Genomic DNA, 19503 nt, shown 5'->3' on the forward strand with positions numbered 1-19503 from the left:
TTTCGTTCACCATGGAATCATGTGAGAGAAACAAAGATTTCTTTACAAATTCAGCGTGACACGGGACGAGACATTGACACACAAATGATCTTTTTGTGGGTGTCGTATTTCAGCCAGTAGAGCAGATACTGAGTTTAGACACACAGGACTGAGGCAATGGCAAGTGTGAGGTATGTGCCAACTTAGTGATCATTCAAAATAAGGAAGGGAGCTATTTGAGGCTGCGGTTACAGTATGACATCACATCCTGTTGTGTCTTTGAGGTGCGTGTTTGTTTGGAGTGATTAAGGCGAGGCTATCAGCAGGCTATGCTTTACTGGCAAAAGCCCAAAAGCCCCTATTATGATTTACAAGCTGCATTAGTGACCACGGAAATGGATAGGGTCAACTGCTGTGAGTGTGTGTGTTTATGTGTCTGTGTGTGTGTGTTTGCACGAGTGTGTGCGCTAATGAGTGTGTAATGGGGCTGTTTGATTGATGAGGTTGTTACTGTCAGAGCATTCATCACTCTTCCTCTCTTGCCTTCCCCCTCCCATCCCTCCTTCCTTCTTCACTCCCTTGCTCCCTTCCCCCTTTGATGCTGATCCACATCCCTCCCTTGTTCTTTTTCCCCCTCTTGACTCAATGCTCCCTATTTGTCTTTTCCATTGACTTTTGCCTCATCATCTCACCCTTTCCCTTTCCAGTCCCTGTCTCAGCTAAACTGCGAGTACAAGATGGTCAATGAGTCCAGAATGGTGGTGTGTGACCTCGGGAACCCGATGGTAGCAGGGACAGAGGTGAGTTTTAACACACAAAAGCACACACACACTGTTTCCACTGACACATCCCCTTTAAAACATCTGAGCAAAGAAGCTGTGACTGTTACTCCTCAGGTTTAATTCACACTGATTGATGGTTTCCAATGATTACTGATTATCACCTTGACCCTCATTCCACACACTTTGACTCCCTCAGCTATGCTTCACTCTCAGTGTGTATGTGTGTGTGTGTGTGTAATAATAATCCATTTAGCTCTTAGATGGATGACACATACAGGAAGTCAAGGCTTTGTAAAATAAAGAGTGGTCCTTTCCTACATGAAATTCTACCACACCGGTATATTAGTATGTGTGCCGCAAAAGCACATCACACGTGCTTTAGTGTGTGTGTGATCAAGTGTGTGTATAACTGTGACTGTTGGGTTTTTATAAATGTGTCAAGGCCGGCACAGAGGTGTGTTTGAGCTCTGGAGGTGACACCCGGCGTCCTGATAAATCAATTATGTGGTCATGTTTCAGTGTTGGGGGAGGAGAGCAAAACAAGGCATGTGAAAGGGACAAGGCGTGTGCATGTGTGCATGTGTGCATGTGTGCGTTTGTGTGTGTGTTCCCACCATCCGTCCAGATGTTTCCCATATTTAACTCTCCCTTGCCCCATTGGATGTTCAGGAATCCGTGAGCTTATGCAGAACATACTTCCATATACCCCATACAGACTGTAGTTATATTGTGCAACGAAATAGTTGTCATCACTGGAGTTCATTCCTCGTGCCACATGACACAGCTGTAGTGCCTCACTGAGCAGGGTCAGCGTAGGAGGTACATGCCTGAAGGAAAGCTGGTTTTGGCTTCAGTATTTGAGCCTGTCTGCCTGCATCTCTGAAGCTTTTCTTTCTTTGTCTGTTTTTATTTTAGTTCAGTGAGCTTGGTGACATTAATAGGGCCTCAAATTCAATTTAAATTCTATTGTTGTTGTATGACCATATTGTGTGAACTGTTAAACAAAAATTCCAGTGTTTGAATTATTGATTCAAGGCAAAATATAAATTAGTTTTTTATGTTTTTGTGGAATGCAGTTATATGTACATCACATGTAGGTGCAAAGCTGATGGAAACTAAACCACACAAGTGTTTAAATAAAGTGGAGTCAGGTGTGCAGGCAATGAGTTTTTGCTTTACACATGTGAAGTCCAAGTTTGGTCTCGTGTAAAGCATAAGAGTGTGCCACAGTTCATCGCATTTAGTTACATTTTTTAATGCAAAAACGTGTCACACTGTGAATATTTTTAGTTAATAGTGTGACATTAGCCATATCCCACAAGCCCCATAGTCCTCCATCTAAGATGTTTTGTGTATCAAACAACCCCTGTAGGCTTTAAAGGTATACTATGCAGGAAATGTCGGTCTCTGTTACACAACAACATTCAAACATGACCCCTCCTCCCAGGCTTAATGCCACTACTATTGTGGGAACATTAAATTTTTTTATAATAGAAAAGCCAATATTCTAAGCTAACCACATACCCTCGCATTGCTCGTCATCCCCATCCTCTCCCTCAGTGCTCACCAGGAGGTGAAAGCCAACCGCAGATTCACATTCAATATCAAATGAGCCATGTCTGCTTGACCTTTCACCTCACTGTGTTTGCATATTTTTGGCACTGTGTCTGCTATTTTCATAGCTTCCTCCTGGATGCATGCTGTTTGCGGTCCCTCCCTTTTTATTAAGACCCAACCTTACCTGCATGCTATATTGGTTGGGGGTTATGCACCCACTGCCTAAAGGTTGCAGCCCAGGAACATCCCGACCAGAGCAAAATAAGAGTAAAATGCAAGCAGAGGGCAGAGTCTCTGTGGATAAATACACCATCACACACTTCTAGTGGGTCATAAGTCATGATTTGTATGAGTCCATGCCATAGACTGTAAATATAATGGATACAGTGACGCTGCCCATTGGTGTGTGGACTCCCATTTTGAAGCCTCGAGTTTGGTATTTTGTCATCTTTGTTTGTTGGAGCCAGAAGTGACCATATTTAGGTGAGAGGGTGGAGCTGTGGAGGAGTGAGAGGTGGATCTGACTGAAAAGCCGAGGACACTACGGCACACAGCCTGTCACTTAAAGCAGCCTGCCCTTAATTATGTGTAACTTTAAGCCATACAAACAGTTGGGTTATATTAAAAGTCACCCACTATACTGTTGTCATTAATATTGAAATTAGCCATAGAGATCAAAACCGTTTTTTGTACCAGGCTGTAAACATGTTTATTTCTGCTGTCAAGTTGGACATTTTACATAGGGGTCAATGGGGATTGATTCACTTCTGGAGCCAGCCTCAAGTGGCCATTTAAGGAACTGCAGTTTTTGGCACTTCCATGTTGGCTTCTTTCAGATTGATGCACATTCTCACTTCAACCTTGTCACATATCAACGTTTGGTCATGGACTTTTCACATCCAGATACAATGTGAAAGTCACCCTGGGTGTGTTGGTTGTTAATATTCTGGGGTTTAGGCAACAAAAGCACATGGTTAGGTTTAGGAAAAAAGAACAGGACTTGGCTTTATATACTTACGAGACGCAAACACCACTCTCCCACGTGAAAGTCAGTGTTTGTTAGACCCATCCACCACCTCTCCCACCCTTGCCACCTTAACTTTTGCTGTTGTCCCGCCACGTTTCCCCCTGATGCCGCTAAGCACCATTAAACTACACGGCGACCGGTCGCATATCATGGCAATGTTAAAGGACTGCTTTTTTCATCAGTGTCTGATGCTGCAAGTCACTGTCCAAGTGCCCGATTTCAATTACCGTAAAACTTGGTGTATAAGTCGCACTTTTTTTCCCTTTTTTTTCATCTAAAAAGTTGGGTGCGGGTTATAGACCAGTGTGACCTATAGACCAAGGTAAATGCTAACATAGGTAATTTGACCCACAAGATGGCGATACATCGTTAGTCTGACCAAACGTCCTGTTTTGCCCGGACATGTCCACTTTTCACGTCCCGTCCGGGGCGTCCGGGGGGGTTTTTATAAACTGATGATAATGTCCGGTTTTCCGTGTGTTTGTGTGTCTGTGTGTTAGAGTAAGGCACGGGCAGCATATTTCTGTCCGAACCCGAACCGAGCCCGACATTAATTAATGACCAAAGCACTGAGTTTGTGTCACACAGTGGTCACAGGCTATTTAACAGGCCAGGCGTGCTCAGTGGAGAGGGAGACCTCCGTGTTTGAGACGAGAGCGGGAGGTGGGAGGTCCAACGCTTCTAGCGAGAGGAGAGGGAGAAATAAAACAAAATAAGATAAAATAGGAAAAACCTGTCTCCCTCTTTTATTTTATTTTCAGCGTTTAATTCAAGGCGGAGGCGGGCGGCTGGAGGTCCGAGACTTCCAGCGAGGGGAGAGGTAGAAACAAACAGCCAATGTGTGTGTGTGTGTGTTATGTTCAGGTGTTGTCACGTAAATAACAGTGCCCAAGCAATAAACAGGACAGACAATAGGATTTTATTTATTTTTACACTACATTTTCACTGAAAGCTGACCGAGTCCGACCCGAGCCCAAATACAGTTTATAGCTACATTTTTGACCAAACCTGGCCGACCCATCGGGTACCATCGGGCTCAGATCGCCACACTCTAGTGTGTGTATGTGTCCCCTATTGGGGCCTATCTGAATTTCTCTCTTTGAGAGATATTATTTTGTAATATAACTGAATTTTCTATCCATACATATAAATTTTAAATACATTAAAATGATAAGGGATCTTTGAGTAAACTGCAAGTATCATTTAAGTAGGCTATGTCGTGGCCGGCCAAGTGTCCTCTTTTTTTGGAAATCAAAATATGGTCACCCTACGCTACGTAGTAATTTAAACTCATTCGTTTTTGGGATTTGAGTAAGCATGTATAGTTACAGCCCACATTGTAATAAGGTACTGTAATGCTGTCTTCTTAAAAAAGAAAAAAGAAGTTTAACGTTAATTTAAACTAATTTTTATGGCTCAGATGTTGTTATACCGTAATTTTATTTCCTGAAGAGGTTGTTTGGAAAATTGCAATCTGAAAAGTAACCAAAGCTCCGTAAGAGGTTATTGTGTTTTGAATGTGTTTCAAATTAAAAATAAAGGGAAACAGTGTAGGAATAACTTGTATAACGTTTATATTAACAAATAGTAATATAAAACCTTGTTTTCCCTGTTTGAGACCTTAAAAAATAGACTGCAATTTATATGTCAGTGTGACTTATATTCCAAGTTTTACAGTACTTCGAAGTAAGACTAGGCTTGCTTGGTCTACACATTGTTTTTTGAAAAATCCTTCATGGTACACCTTTAAGCTCAGTAGGTAGCTGAACATTAAAAGTTTGTGGTTTAATACCTCTGTGTGCACAGCAGCAGTGGTCAGTTGAGCTCTTACTTGTTTTGATAGATGTCAATACTGACAACTTTGAATGGCTGACAAAAAAGTATAATGATGTCTTCAGAAACTCTCCAACCCACTGTTTCAGCATAAAACCACTTCTCTCAGAACTGTTCCAAAGAATCATCATTTTATGCCAAGATGTGGCTAACTACATTACTTGTGGCGAAGCTTTGCAGCTTCAAGGAGGGCAACAGCCCAACACAGAAGCAGTGCATTCAGCCATATTGTGGAAAATCATAATTATTTCGAATACAAATACAGTAGAGATTCTGACAACATTGTGAGAGTGCTTTGAGGAGATTTCTGTGGATGTTTTGATGATTTTTCTCCACCATGAAAATGTACAATCCATAACAACCAACATAAATCCAAGCTGACCACAGCTGCTGTTCTCGCTAAAGGACCAAACTACAAAGTTAACAGCCACCTTTTAAGATGGGGAGTGATGCTCAGAAGACAGATTTTACAAGAAGCATTTGACCTCTTCAGACTATTGTCAGGCTCTTCTTCTTCTTCTTCTTCTTCTTCTTCTTCTCCTTAGGCTATGACAGTATCATAGCTGATGGTGACATCGTCTCTCTGAACGACTCATCTGGTGTCTGTTTCTTTAGATCTTTCCCGGCTGACTTTGTAGTCCCGCGCCCCACCTACACCCCCCCCACAGGCCTGCCTCGTGAAGTGTTAGTGTGCGTCTGCATGCTGTCATTTCCCGCTCTGGACCATGTGTTTGACCTGTTGTTCAGTAGAGCTCACACACACTCGCACATGCACGCTGTCACACGGCAACGGGCACGTACGCACACACTGTTGTCGTACAGTTGGTGATGAATTAAATCCTCCACGTGTTTTGAGTTAGCCCGGAGGACAGGGGATTTAAACCAGGGAGAGACAAGAAACTTAGCTGTAGCTTTTAAGTGAATGCAGTCTGGATTTTCTCTGATTTTAGAATTCTTCTGTTGTCAACACAAACGCACACACACACACACACACACAATCTTCTGCCTATCATGTAACAACATAGAAGGATGTAGCCTAGTTAACATGGCTTTTACTGTCTATCACTGGTCACTTTAAACACTTATGTAGCCTTTGATGTATAGATGCAACTTATTTCTGTCCTCCTTCTTCTTCTTCTGTCACATGGTTTTTATATATTCTCTCTCTTTTTTTCACGTTTTCCCCACACTCTTTCCCAGCTGTCTGTTGGTTTGAGGTTTTCTGTCCAAAGGCTTGAAGATGCTGGACCAAAGATCAGCTTTGAGCTACAGATCCACAGGTGACACGCCCACCAACTCTTAGACACAAACACACACACACACACACACACACACACAAAGAGCTGCTTGTCTTTCTGAGCCATGTAAATAAGTTCTGTGTCTGTCCCGATCCTGTCGCTGTGGTTTGATGAAACTAACCGCAGAGACAGAAGAAGGCACATGGCCCAGAGGAACATCAGAGAGAAGACGAACTCCACACAACATGTCCACTGTTTGCTTCGTTTAATTGATTTCAATACATCACATCACTAGACACAGACGGTTAAATGCTGGCCAAGCTTGCTTCCAGGGAAATTCTTTTTGGAGTCAGCTGAACATATAAACACAGCTTTATTATGAGCTTTTGTTTTGACACGTTTTGTATCGCAGCCTCCTGTGAAGTCTTTGCAAATAGATATAGGATGTACAGCTTTGTCGGAGTGATGTGTGTTTTATTTTATGCCTTTATCTAAACCCCCTGTGAATCTCTCCACAGCTCAAACAGAGATAACTCCGACAGCAACCCAGTCAGTTTGAATCTGTCCATTGTCGCCAAAGCTCAACTCAGTTTACGGGGGTGAGTCAAGCATCTTTGCATGTGAGAGCCTAGCGTCTTCTCCGGGAAACGGTGACAACACTCTTTGTTGCCGTGTCTGCTTCACGGAGATCCACTTGATCTGGTTTCAGCCCTAAACTTTTCAGTGTTTGCAGGATATTACTGCCCCTTTTATAATGTTTAAATTTGCAGAGCATGTTTATATACAGATGGAAAACAGCATGAAAGCACATCTCTAGAAATAAATTTGAGTAATCATGTGCACATGGGATACTTGTGAGCCTTTGACATGTTCATTGATGCCCGTATGCCCACTGATGACACACACAAACACACACACACTTCAAAGCTTGGAGCCCAGCATGGCGTTGTTTGGGTGTGGTCGGCTGCACATACAAACAGAAGAGGACCTGGGATGATGAGAGAGACAAGGACATGCATGTTCTTGTGTTTGTTGCTGTGAAAGTGTCCTTCCTCAGCTGTGTCCATTCAGCATTTTAAAATCTAAATCACAGTTATGAATTTTAAGCAAAGTAAAATAGGATAGTGGGTTTGTCTTCATGTGTGACTCTTTACTCTGTCGTTGCCCATTTAGGTGACATTGCATCACCAGTTGGTGGTGTAAACAGTTTCGCCCACTTAGGTCAGAATACCTTAAACTCCTCCGAGTGCCGTCGGCAAATGTAATCAGCTTTGCAGCAGTTACATTTCCAAGCCAGTTTATTAGGTACACCTGGACACTCTAATGCAGTGCAAAAGTTTTTGCCGAACAATATGTTTAGAATTGAGGTCACAGTTAGTGATGGTGTTGTACTGGACTGTGTTATATTCAGATGTGTGACCTCTTAATGTAGGCTCTTATGTGACTCAGATCTGTTTTTTTCCATAACAGTGTGAACAGCACATATCACTTGGAATCTGATCCTTTCAATTTGCATCGGGTCCACTTTAATATGTGGTCCATAATACAGGTCTGATTTTTGCAATATGTCCTCAGTCTGAATGCCATATCAAAGTTCATGCTAATTTCAGTGTCTTGCCATGGAAGTCTCATGGAAAGGCGCTGACAGATTGGGCACTGAGGCACTGGGATAAATCTCTTTCAGTATAGCCATTCGCTTCACGTTACCCCCATTCCTGTCTACAACTCTGTATCCACACACTTCCACACAGAAGTAGCAGCCATTGCTCCACAAAAAGCCATAATTAAAAATTTGGCTTCCTTTTAAAACAACTTATAAATGAAACAGTAAATGCTGACATTAGTGGCCTTCATGTTAATTTAAATATGACAACGTGCTGCTGCATGTGACATCTCTGTTATTGTTCTTTTGCGCATGTGGGTCAGTTCAGCTTGATCAGTTCACACAGGAATCTGATACTGGTCACATTTTACAAATTAAACAAAATTAAAAATAATGCTCACTCAGTGTGAAAGTCCATGGTACAGGCAGGCAGTCCAAACATGCATCCGAGGCACTAATAATTTGTGGATAAACCGTTGCATTTCGACTAGAACGTCTTAATCAGCGCGTCACCTGTTACCTCTAGTCGAAACACGATGGCCACTGATATATCTTGCTGACATAAAACTCTTGACCCTCCAATATCACAAGATAGCTGTTAAAGGACAGATTCAGATTTTTGAAGACCACTTAGTGCCAACAAGTACAGTACACTGATATACAGATTTCCCATGGTCATAGAAGACCTGGAAAAGTCATGGAATTTCACAGTCTTGTTTTCCAGTTCTGGTAAAGTCATGGAATTAGTGAAGACCTTGAAAGCTTTGAAAAAAGTCAGGGATGTTGTTGTGTGTAACGAAATGAATCATTACAGTAATCTTTCCTGGATAACCTTACACATTATGTGACATAACAGCAAATTTATTTTCAGTAGCTGTTGACGTAACATAGCGCTAATATGCGTCCATGTGTGCAAGCCAGCTGGAATTATGTTCGAATTGAGTTTGAATCTGGTATGTTTACATAGGGGAAAAATAATGTAGTGACAGTGTGATATAGCATGTGGGGTGATGAATCCCATTGTTTCCATATCCACGTAAAGCCCCACTATTGCTTATATAATTGCCCTGCAAGATGGAGCAATGTTCATGTTATCATGGAAGTTTTATTATGGGTCCTTGAAAAGTTACGGAAAAGTTTTGAAATATTGTCCATGGAAATATGTGGGAACAGTGGTTACAGTTATTGGTCTCTGTAGCCATGCTACTTTACTGCGCTAGACATGACATGTTCCCATCCCTCTGCGACTGTAAAACACAGGGGCCAAAAAACACTTCAGCGAATGATCACAGTGACCAATAACACTGTCAACATTCATATGGTCTGTGAGTGTGTGTATGCATCAGTGTCACCAAGCTGTTTCTCCTCTCTACAGGGTGTCTCATCCATCTCAGGTGGTGCTGCCATTCCCACGCTGGGAACCCAAAGAGAAGCCTGTCAAAGAGGATGATGTGGGACCGCAAGTAACACACATCTATGAGGTAAGCGCACGCCTACGTCCAAACAGCTAAATCTCATGAGAAGGTGAAAGTAGAGGTACTTGGAGACAACGAGATGAGGAAGTGTTGTTGCTGGTCAGAAAGTTGTGGAGTGTTGAGATGAAAAGAGCAGAAAAAGAGGTTTGGGAAGTTGTAAATTAAGCTGCAGCAAGCGGGGGGCTCTGCAAGGTGAAGTAAACAGCAACACACACACACGGTAAAACCAGTAGCTCTATAAAGAATTGGGCTCTGGCTGATCAAAGGTCTCCAGCTCAGGAGTAATTACTGCTGTGAAGGCGGGAAAACAGAGGAGGGGGGAAACAGAGGGGAATAAGGAGCAAGGCGAAGAGGGTGAAGGAAGGAAGGGAAAGAGGATTATCCTAAAGACTGGACAGAGTGTAATGAGTAATAATCACCGGGAGGAAAAACAAGGTCAAACAGAGGCACAGACAAATAGATAGATAGAAGGAGGGAGGATGGCAGACAGACTGGCGACAGTTTACAACAGGCGTATGTTCATGTCTGCGTCCGTGCGCCATACATGTGATTTCCCTTTGTTTTAAAGGGACGGCTGCTTCATTGAACCAGAGTGCAGCCGCGTCTGGCCTGTCCTGCAGCTGATAATGATTTTCATTTGCGGTACTTTTCCCAGTTGGCAGCTGCTTCTAGTTAGAGAGGACAGAGTTTTTTTGCTGTTGCAGAATTCCTGCCCTGCAGCACCAGGATCATGTCCTGTTTGGATGACTTGCCTCAGTGTTAATGACCGTGTGTGTGTGTGTGTGTGTGTGTGCATGTGTGTGTTTGTGCAGAGAGGGAGAAAGAGAGAATACAGGTTGGGGTAAAACATGAGGATTTATTGAATTGATGGTTCATTTAAGCTCATAATTCATTTATCCTAATTTTGATGTGAGTCGTGAGCCAGGTGATGCTGTAGGTTTTTACTTGTCTTGTATTTCAATCCCTGGTGACTGAAGGCTGCGTTAGTATCTTCACTATAACGCAGGTGGCCTGTGTCATCATCCCACAGTTATGATAACCTAATTATAGCCTCAGTCACATGAGACCTACTAATAAGACAGAAAAGAGCACAATACTGACAGAACTCTGTTTTTTCTTCCTGTTCCCTCTCTTTGTCTCCAGCTCCATAACTCCGGTCCCAGCAGTATTCGAGAGGCTGAGCTCCAGATCGGCTGGCCTTCTCGTTTCCGTGACGAGAACCTGCTGTATGCTATGGAGATTCAAACTGACGGCCCAATTAGCTGCCGGACAAACACCAGCCTCAACCCGCTCGGCCTTCAGGTAACACGACAATATATGAACATACACACACTGATGCATGCAGACATCAAAAACTCATTACAGGATCCAGATATATGATTATGGACACGTTGCCTGCAGTGGAAATAAATATGCTTCATAGTATTTCTAACCACTTTGTTGCATTCTATCAGACCACTGCAATTTCAGGCTTTCATTTATTATATTGCTCACGGGTTATTCATCTACCCGTTTCTCCATCATTTAAAACCTGCTTATTTAAAAACATAATTATACCCGTTGTTCTGGCTGCGTTCCATGCTCTCTGCCAGTTGGCTCAAAACGATGGGGGACACAGTAATATGCTTATTAGCAGAAATTAGAGTTGGAATAGTTTCCAATATCTATGATATCATCTGCAGAGTAATTCAAAAAGAAAACACACAGTGATTTTTGAAAGTGCATAATTATGTCAGACAGTGAAACGCTACGAGCTGTAATCATATAGGAAAACAAAATGAGGCGGATACACAGCATGTGATCAGAGATCAGTTGTTGTTTTCTTGGGGGGGGGGGGTCCTTTCCAATTTCCCAACATCACTCAGTTTCCCTGTCACTGTCATTCCCTGCGTGTAGACGAGACTGATTGATACACAGTGGGTCAGCAGACACTTCTTTCACCTTGCTGTGAGGAGTGTATGAAGAGCATACATGTACAACTGAATACTAGCTATTGAGTTCTTCACTGCTGCTCACACAAAGGAATTTTAAGATCAGATCAGTTTGGACAGAAGTTAACTTTTGACATTTAATAGCTAAATAATTAATCAGTAAATCTGAAAAGAATATATTAACCAATTTGTGCCCACAACAGAAATGTGTATTCCCTCCAGTGGAGGTGTTCTCTAAGCACAAATCTAAAGATATTTTCAAAATCAGTCGGCAGAGGTTTTCTTATCATACTATATAAAGCCTTTGGGCATATAGGACTACTTCTATATGTTTCATTATTTCTTCAGAAAAAAAAAACAGTAGTAGCATGTGCCTTAAGACTAAATAGGCTACAGTATAATCAGAAACTAGCTGTATCTCAGAGACTACAAGGAGCACAATCAAGTATTTGGTTTCTATGAACTGAGGACAAGTTGAATATCACATATATGCAAGCGTACTCACTCATGCATTTTCCGTAACAGCTTATCCTGTTAGGGGTCGAGGGGGCTAGAGCCTATCCCAGCTGACACTGAGCAATTTGGGGTACACCCTGGACAGGCCGTCAGACTATCACAGGGCTGACACATAGAGACAGACAACCATTTGCGCGCACATTCACACCTACGGCCAATTTAGAGTCACCAGTTGACCTGCATGTCTTTGGACTGTGGGAGAAAAACCCATGCTCACACAGGGAGAACATGCAAAGTCTGCACAGAAGGGCTCTCCCTACCCAGGTTCGAACCACAAACCCTCTTGCTGTGAGGCAGCAATGCTAACCACTGCAGCACCGCACCACCTATGCAAACATAAGGTGTAAAAGAAATCATATGTAAGACATTTAGCAAACACTATGTTAGTGTATTCCTATTTTTTAAAAACCCTGACATTACATTTTTTCATGTTATCTAAAAATGTCAGAGTTGCACTGTTGGATACTTAGATAGGTATTTCAGAACTTTAGACCACTCAGAACAAATGTTGTGGTGTTTTTCCTTATCATGCTGAATATAATATCTCCTTGTGTTAGCGTGGATTTGTTCCAGCTTCCTCCCACATCCAAAGACATGCAGGTTAATTGGTGACTCTAAATTGTCCGTAGGTGTGAATGTAAGTGTGAATGGTTGTCTGTCTCTATGTGTCAGCCCTGTGATAGTCTGGGTACCTGTCCAGGGTGTACCCTGCCTTTCGTCCAATGTCCCACAAACCCCCCACAAACCTGAATAGTCTTTGGGTACGTGAGAAAGAGTCAACGATTTGGGCCCTGCTGACTGACTGATAGAAACTACTATTGCAAAAACAATGACATGATGATGATGGTGACAGCTTCTTGCTCCTTACATTAAACATTTTACCACTGGGACTGTAGTCACTATGCACAGAAAATTACTGAATATGGAAATAAATGAATTATTGATGAATAAACATATGCAATATAAAGATAATTAGGGAATTTACGAAACTAATGCAGACACCATTCTATTTTTAGGACTTATAGAAAATAACACAGCAGAAGAAATGAAAGGAATAGAAAGAAAGAGGTAGGAGAAAAAGACAAAACACCCAACGTAGACACCCAAACCAAAATTAAATATATTGTATTGGTAACAAGAATCTGCAAATAGCTTCAGACTCTTTATACCTGCTCATTGCTGATATATCTAATCCTCTCCATCTCGAGAGTATTGATAATATCATCAAGCCGTATTTTATTAATAGGAATATCTTTATATCTTTACCCTTCCACAACATCAACACACATTTCTCAGCTGACAGAAGGCAGCAGTTGATAGAGGCACTGCTGTTACTTGGAAATGAACCCAGCTCTCCCCTGTGCTGGCAGGCTATTGCAACCCAGGTGCCCTGTAGGATGAGACATTTGAGCAAGGTGACATTTAGTCAAACATTTATTTTACCATAATACATTTACACACCCTAAAGTATTTGCCAAAATACCGTTATTATCCTCTGTGGGCTGTTTCTGCAGCTGCTACCCACTGAGTTGCAGGAAGAAAAGGAGAAAACTGTCGTTGCTAGGCTGCACGCCCAAAGAGGAATAAGCAAGTCATGTCAGATTTTTTTAATATTTTTGCTCTCACAGGCCTCTGTCCGAAGCCAGACTCCCTGTGGAGAAATAATTAAAATATGTGGCTGTTATCTTTCTTTGAGCTGTGACTCGGGTCATTCAGTCTCATCGGTTGTCTGCTGTCTGTCTTTGTTGCTGTCAGCTTGATTATATGAGCTGCAATCAGGAAATAAAATCAAATTCCTCTTTCAACAAAACACCTTCTGATCAGATCCGTAAATGTCACACGTTTCCACAGCTGGTGGTTTTGTGTTATTTTATTACGTCTCTTAAAACTAAAATCGTACTTTACAGGCATTCTCTGTCCTCAGGTCAAACATCGTCTCTGTGAGCAGGAAAGCAACATTTGTCCTTTGTTTTCTGCTTTATCGCACCCAAAAAACTTTTCTCACTCCAGATGAATCATTTCCAGTTGCTGAAATACAAAAAGTAAAATAGTCAAACTGCTCTCTCTCGCTCTTGTCTCAGATTTCCTCTCTGCAGGACACACCTGAGTTATTGGGGTTCTTGAGGAACACCAGTGCTCCTCCTCACCGCCACAAACGAGCCGTCACTGCTGCTCAGAGTTACAGCGGCAAAACCTTGGTGAGCCTCACACACATGTACATTCTCTCCAGAAACTAAACCAAATGTTTATTCGTGATTCACAGGTGTGTAACGTCTCTCTGTTTCTCTGCAGAACTGCACCAACATCTCCTGCCTGAGGATCATGTGTATCGTGGGCCGGTTGGATCGTGGGCACAGCGCCGTGGTCAAGATCCGCTCGAGACTCTGGGCGCACACTTTCCTGCAGGTCAGTCTCTTCATATGTCATCTTGAAAATTTTTGGTTGATTGTCTGCCTGATGCTTTACCTTTGAAACAGCAGTCTATAAAAGGCAGCTTTGCAGTAAGGTCCATTTAGTAGCAGTTCAGGAGCTTTGGTCATATCATAAAATATTTCTACACTGCTAATTCATTTATTTCTCTCCACTGATTGCCCCCTGCCTTCTGCTGTTTAACGGTGACACAGACTTTCAAAATAAAAGCGTATTCTAAGGATGACAATATAGATCAATGGTTTGTTTTTGCATTGACGATACTGGATTGTTGATCACTGAATCAATATATCGATCCAGATGGATGGATCGTTACACCCCTAATTATATGATCTTCATCAGCAGATGGAGTTTACCCAGTTGTCCTGGAACTGTAGATGTTCAAATTACTATTTTATGGAGCACTTTAGGAACTTCTCATCCATTTTGCCTCAAAACCAAAAGTTCAAACTTTATGTCTGACAAACCAACATAATAATTATCTCTTCGGTTATATTTTTGGTTCAGTTTGTTGTTTGTCAGCAGGATTACGGGCCCGATTATCATGAAACTTGGTGGAAAGGTGCAGCATGAGCCAAGAAAGAACCCATTAAATCTTGTATTAGATCCAAATCACATGGCAGATACACAAATTATTTTTCCACCTTCATTAACATTGTGAGATAGGGTATTTGACCTTGGTGGAATAAATGCCATACACTAATTAATTTAAAGGATGTGGTGATAGACCTGCTCTATATGAAAAGTGTCCTGAGATAACCTTTGTTAGGATTTGTTGCTATATAAATAAAATTGACTTGACTTGAATTGGTATCTTAAGATCCAGCAGATGGTAGTAAAGTAGTGAGAAAACCAATAATACAGCCAACTGTAGAAATACGACGACTCCATATCCACATTTGCGGGTACCAGTTATTCTTTGGGGGAGCCTGCACATGTAGTTACTCAATCCTCATACAGAAAGCAGTCATTATGGCACACACCACTCAGGGACAGTGGTTTTATGGAAGAACAAGAACAATTGTATCATCGCATTTTTGGTATGGTGTGGTCATACATGTGTACATGATGATAAATTGTTTTCTGTTTTTACAAATGTATGTTAAATATGTGAAATATTTCCAATTTAAATATACACAGAAAATGCACAGCTGACCATTTTTGACTTAGTTCTATAATTTGGGAAATATATCCAGACATATACTAGAGTGGCTTCACATGCAGATTGTGTATTATGGGAGACTGGACTAATGGCTTTCATGGAGGTCTGAGCTATGTACCCTTCTAGTGAAAATATGTGATTGGTTTAAAATATGCTTTTTATGTAAATATCAATGTTATATATTTGTCTTACAGCGGCGCAACGACCCCTACATCCTCAACTCTACTGTGTCCTTCATGGTCATAGCCATGCCGTACCGCATTCAACCCTCCACCCTGCCTCAACACACCACCTCGGTAAGATGCAGGCAGTGACAGAAGTCTGTGATTTTGAGAAAAATGACACATACCAGCGTTTACAAAAGCCTAACTGTCTGTGTGTGTCCTGCAGATGGGGACCCTGGTGTTATGGGGGACTCCTGATGTGTCGTTTGCTGTTCCACTCTGGGTCATCATCCTGGCCATACTGCTGGGGCTGCTGGTGCTGGCCATGCTAACGTTAGCCATGTGGAAGGTACATACATACACACATCACCCAGCATTCCTTGTGGTAGTTTGATTATCCAGTGTTACACTAATGGGTTAATTTGATTCCCTCAGTGTGGTTTCTTCGACCGGGCGCGGCCACCAGCTGACGATGACATCTCTGACCAGGAGCAGCTGACGTCTGATCAAACAGGCGACGCCTAAGACGATACATGACAGCTCCCGATTGGAGGACCACTGTTTGGGAGGGATATGCACCTTCTGAGTAACTTAAATCAGATCTGAGATCTGTATTAGTTGGACCCTACATTCCTCGGCTGGAGGTCTTCTGCCTCTAATGAAACTGACAGACTGAAGACTGCAGCGCCAAACAGACTGGGACCAAAGAACGAGGTTCAAACCAGACAGAGTGGGACCAAAACACACTTAACAGGCTCAAGCACACACACACACACATGTCCATTGTTAAAATGTATCCATTGTGATGAAGCAACAGAGCTGAAGACAGAATGGACTTTGTTGTGGAGACAATACTTTAAATGTGTCGGAACATTTCAGTGTGCCTGTGTGAGAGAGGCACAGAGAGACTTGAGATCTATGCACAAGTGGGTTTGTGAGTGTGAGAGTGTGTATGTGTGTGTAGGTACTGTACATGTGTGTGTCCATTAGTGTGTCATCCTTTCATTCAATTATGAAGTTCTGTCCCCAAGTGTTTATTTATCCTAGTCTTCTTCTTACTGGGCTGTATACAGATTTATCCCACACACACACACAGGCACACACACATACAGATGCAGCCACCTGCGTAAACACAAAGGCACAAAGTTGATGTCTGTATTTATGAATGTATGTGCAATATTTGGGCGTTGCGTGATACTGAAGCTTGTTTACACTGGCATTATTTTATTAGAGCTTAATGTTTCCATTGTTTATGTATATAAATGATTCATTGGTATAATAGATTTTAGTGTTGCAGAACAACAAAAGCAATTGTTTGGACTGGTTTACAGTAAAGCCCCACCACACAACCACATGAGTTCTGAAAAGTGAGTCGACAAATAACTAACTTATTATTGTCTCGATAGAATAACTTTATCTTTGAAGAAACAGATAATATCTCCACAGCCGAAGCCCTGCCCCGCTACTTCAAGGTTCGCGTGTATCTGTAACTTTGGATGTTTTTCTTTAACGTGGCAGACGATAAGACTTCAAAAACTAGCTGCAAAGACAAACAGTCCATATCAAAAACACACTGTAGATGGTCTGAGACTGTGTACATTACTGCACGTACTGTATGGCATTTAACAGTGTGTTTAATGTTGTCACTTGCTTATCTGATATTAAGTTATCATGCACGGGCAGGCAGAACAAAGCGGTCAGGGCATCAGCGGCACCCTGAATTTAAAATGAACCTGTAATGTGTCATGTTTGAGTCGTATTTGGTTTCTGTATCAAGTGTGAAGTTTTATCAGAATAAAGTGTTGTTTGATTATTTGTCTCATCCTCATTGGTATATTAAGTAACTGAACTGTAATGTGTTAGTTTGTTTAAGCTAGTAAACTTGTTAGTAAGTTTGCACACATAGAACTGCATAAAATCCAGACAGTGAAATAAAGACGAAATGTGTCAATAGAGGTCACAAAGCCAAAGGCACAAAAAGAGAAGAAAAAGTTAAAAAAAAAAAGAACTTAACTAACATATTTCAGAAAAATGCAACAAAAATAAATGAAAACAAGAAGCACATTGAGCATTAAAACAAACCAGCACTCCAGTTAAAGCAAGGAAATGTATAAAACACAAGGCTGAGAAAAGAAGAGGAAGAAATTAATTAATTTTGTTGCCAAACTAGCACAGGAACATAATATGATTAGAAATTGAAAAATGTGTTTAGGAAATAAAGCATATTAGTTTAATTTGCTCTGATTTAACATGCTTTGAACATGTTTGATTTCATGTACATAAGGATTAACTGACATGTAACTATAGTATGAGAGTATCGAAAATCTTTTCTCGTCAGTCCTCTAATAACACCTTTTTAGTGTAAAGGCTGATGTCTCCACCTCAGAGGAAGGACTCGTGCTCCCCCAGCTGGTGCAGTGTTAAATTAAACCTGCATGAACTTTAACTGGAGGAGCAGCACAGTAAGAATGTCGAGACATGAGCGGCAGAACAGGGACCTCTTGTGGTGATGACTTGAATAAGACTCTGTGTTAAACCCTGTGATGTCAGCATACATTTAAGACAGTCCTGCAACAGGGTGATCCGAGAATTACGTTTGTGCTCACTGATGATGGTAGTTGATGAGGTGAGTGTGTACTTCTCAGTAGACAGGTTAGGTTACTGAGGAGGAAGAGAGTAACACATGAAGGGAGACTGCTTCTGTGAAGCCACTAAATGTTTAGTATTAAAGGGACAGTTCACCCCAAAATCAAAAATACATATTTGTCCTTTTACCTGAAGTGCTGTTTATCAGTCTAGCTTGTTTTGGTGTGAGTTGCTGAGTGTTGGAGATACCAGCCATAGAGAATTATGCCTTTTCTCAAACATAATGGGACTAGATGGCACTCAGCTTGTGGTGCTCAAAGCACCAAAATAATACATTTGAAAAACTCAACAGCAATGTCTCTTTTCAGAAATCATGACCCATTTACTCAAGATAATCCACAGACCTTGTTGTGAGCAGTTTCATGTTGGAACTATTTTCTTTCTGATGAGCTACACCCACCAACTGCATCCCTGCACAGAAGGAACCATGCATGTACTCATGGACGAGAGGTGCATGCAGGTGTAAACATTAACGGCGTGCTCCTCGGCTGAGCTGTAACATTAGCTAGCTCAGTGGTGCTAGGTGAGCTAGCAGTAGATGCACACTTCCTTCTGTGCAGTGATACGGTTGGTAGGTCTTTCATCAGAAAGAAAATAGTTCCTACATGAAACTGCTCACAACAAGGTCTGTGGATTATCTTGAGTAACCGGGTCATGATTTCTGGAAAGAGACATTGCTGTTGAGTTTTTCAAATGTATTTATTTGGCACTTTGAGCACCACAAGCTGAGTGTCATGTAGTTCCATTATACTGGAGAGAAGGCAGACACCTCTACCTCCAATGTCTCCAACACTCAGCAACTCACACCAAAACAATTTAGACTGATAAATAGCACAACAGGTGAAAGAAAAAATATTTTTGAAGTTTTATGCAGTGTGTTTTATAAAATGTTATTGGTGAAACTCAAGTCATCTCTCCAGATTCATTATCTGCGTAGCAGCCTCAAATATTGTTGGACCGGCACAGTGCCTACAGATAACCCACAGAAAGTGAATCCACACTGCACATCTAACTTGAATGTTCCTTAAACAATACTCATATCTACTTACATCCAGTGCAATGCATGCTTCTATTCAACAATAAGTTGAGTTGTACATGAAGAATTAGTTTACAAAGTTGTATAAATGGTCAGCAGAGGTCAACACAAGTTGGAGCTTCCT

At 41.6% G+C, this 19503-nt stretch overlaps 2 protein-coding genes across 2 annotated transcripts in view; one reads left to right on the top strand and one right to left on the bottom strand.

The window, feature by feature from the left end:
- The window catches only part of itga8 (integrin, alpha 8), a 54918-nt gene extending 38615 nt beyond the window's left edge, over positions 1 to 16303 (top strand). Inside the window, 10 exon segments of the mRNA XM_049584695.1 lie at positions 687 to 779; positions 6379 to 6458; positions 6935 to 7015; positions 9395 to 9500; positions 10638 to 10796; positions 14023 to 14139; positions 14234 to 14347; positions 15728 to 15829; positions 15924 to 16046; positions 16133 to 16303. Of these exon segments, the coding sequence (XP_049440652.1) occupies positions 687 to 779; positions 6379 to 6458; positions 6935 to 7015; positions 9395 to 9500; positions 10638 to 10796; positions 14023 to 14139; positions 14234 to 14347; positions 15728 to 15829; positions 15924 to 16046; positions 16133 to 16222 (1065 nt within the window). The 3' untranslated portion in view covers positions 16223 to 16303.
- The window catches only part of upp1 (uridine phosphorylase 1), a 189958-nt gene that overhangs the window by 93812 nt on the left and 76643 nt on the right, over positions 1 to 19503 (bottom strand). The window lies entirely within an intron of this gene.

This window comes from Epinephelus fuscoguttatus, linkage group LG8 (genome assembly GCF_011397635.1).
Source record: "Epinephelus fuscoguttatus linkage group LG8, E.fuscoguttatus.final_Chr_v1".
Lineage (NCBI taxonomy): Eukaryota > Metazoa > Chordata > Actinopteri > Perciformes > Serranidae > Epinephelus > Epinephelus fuscoguttatus.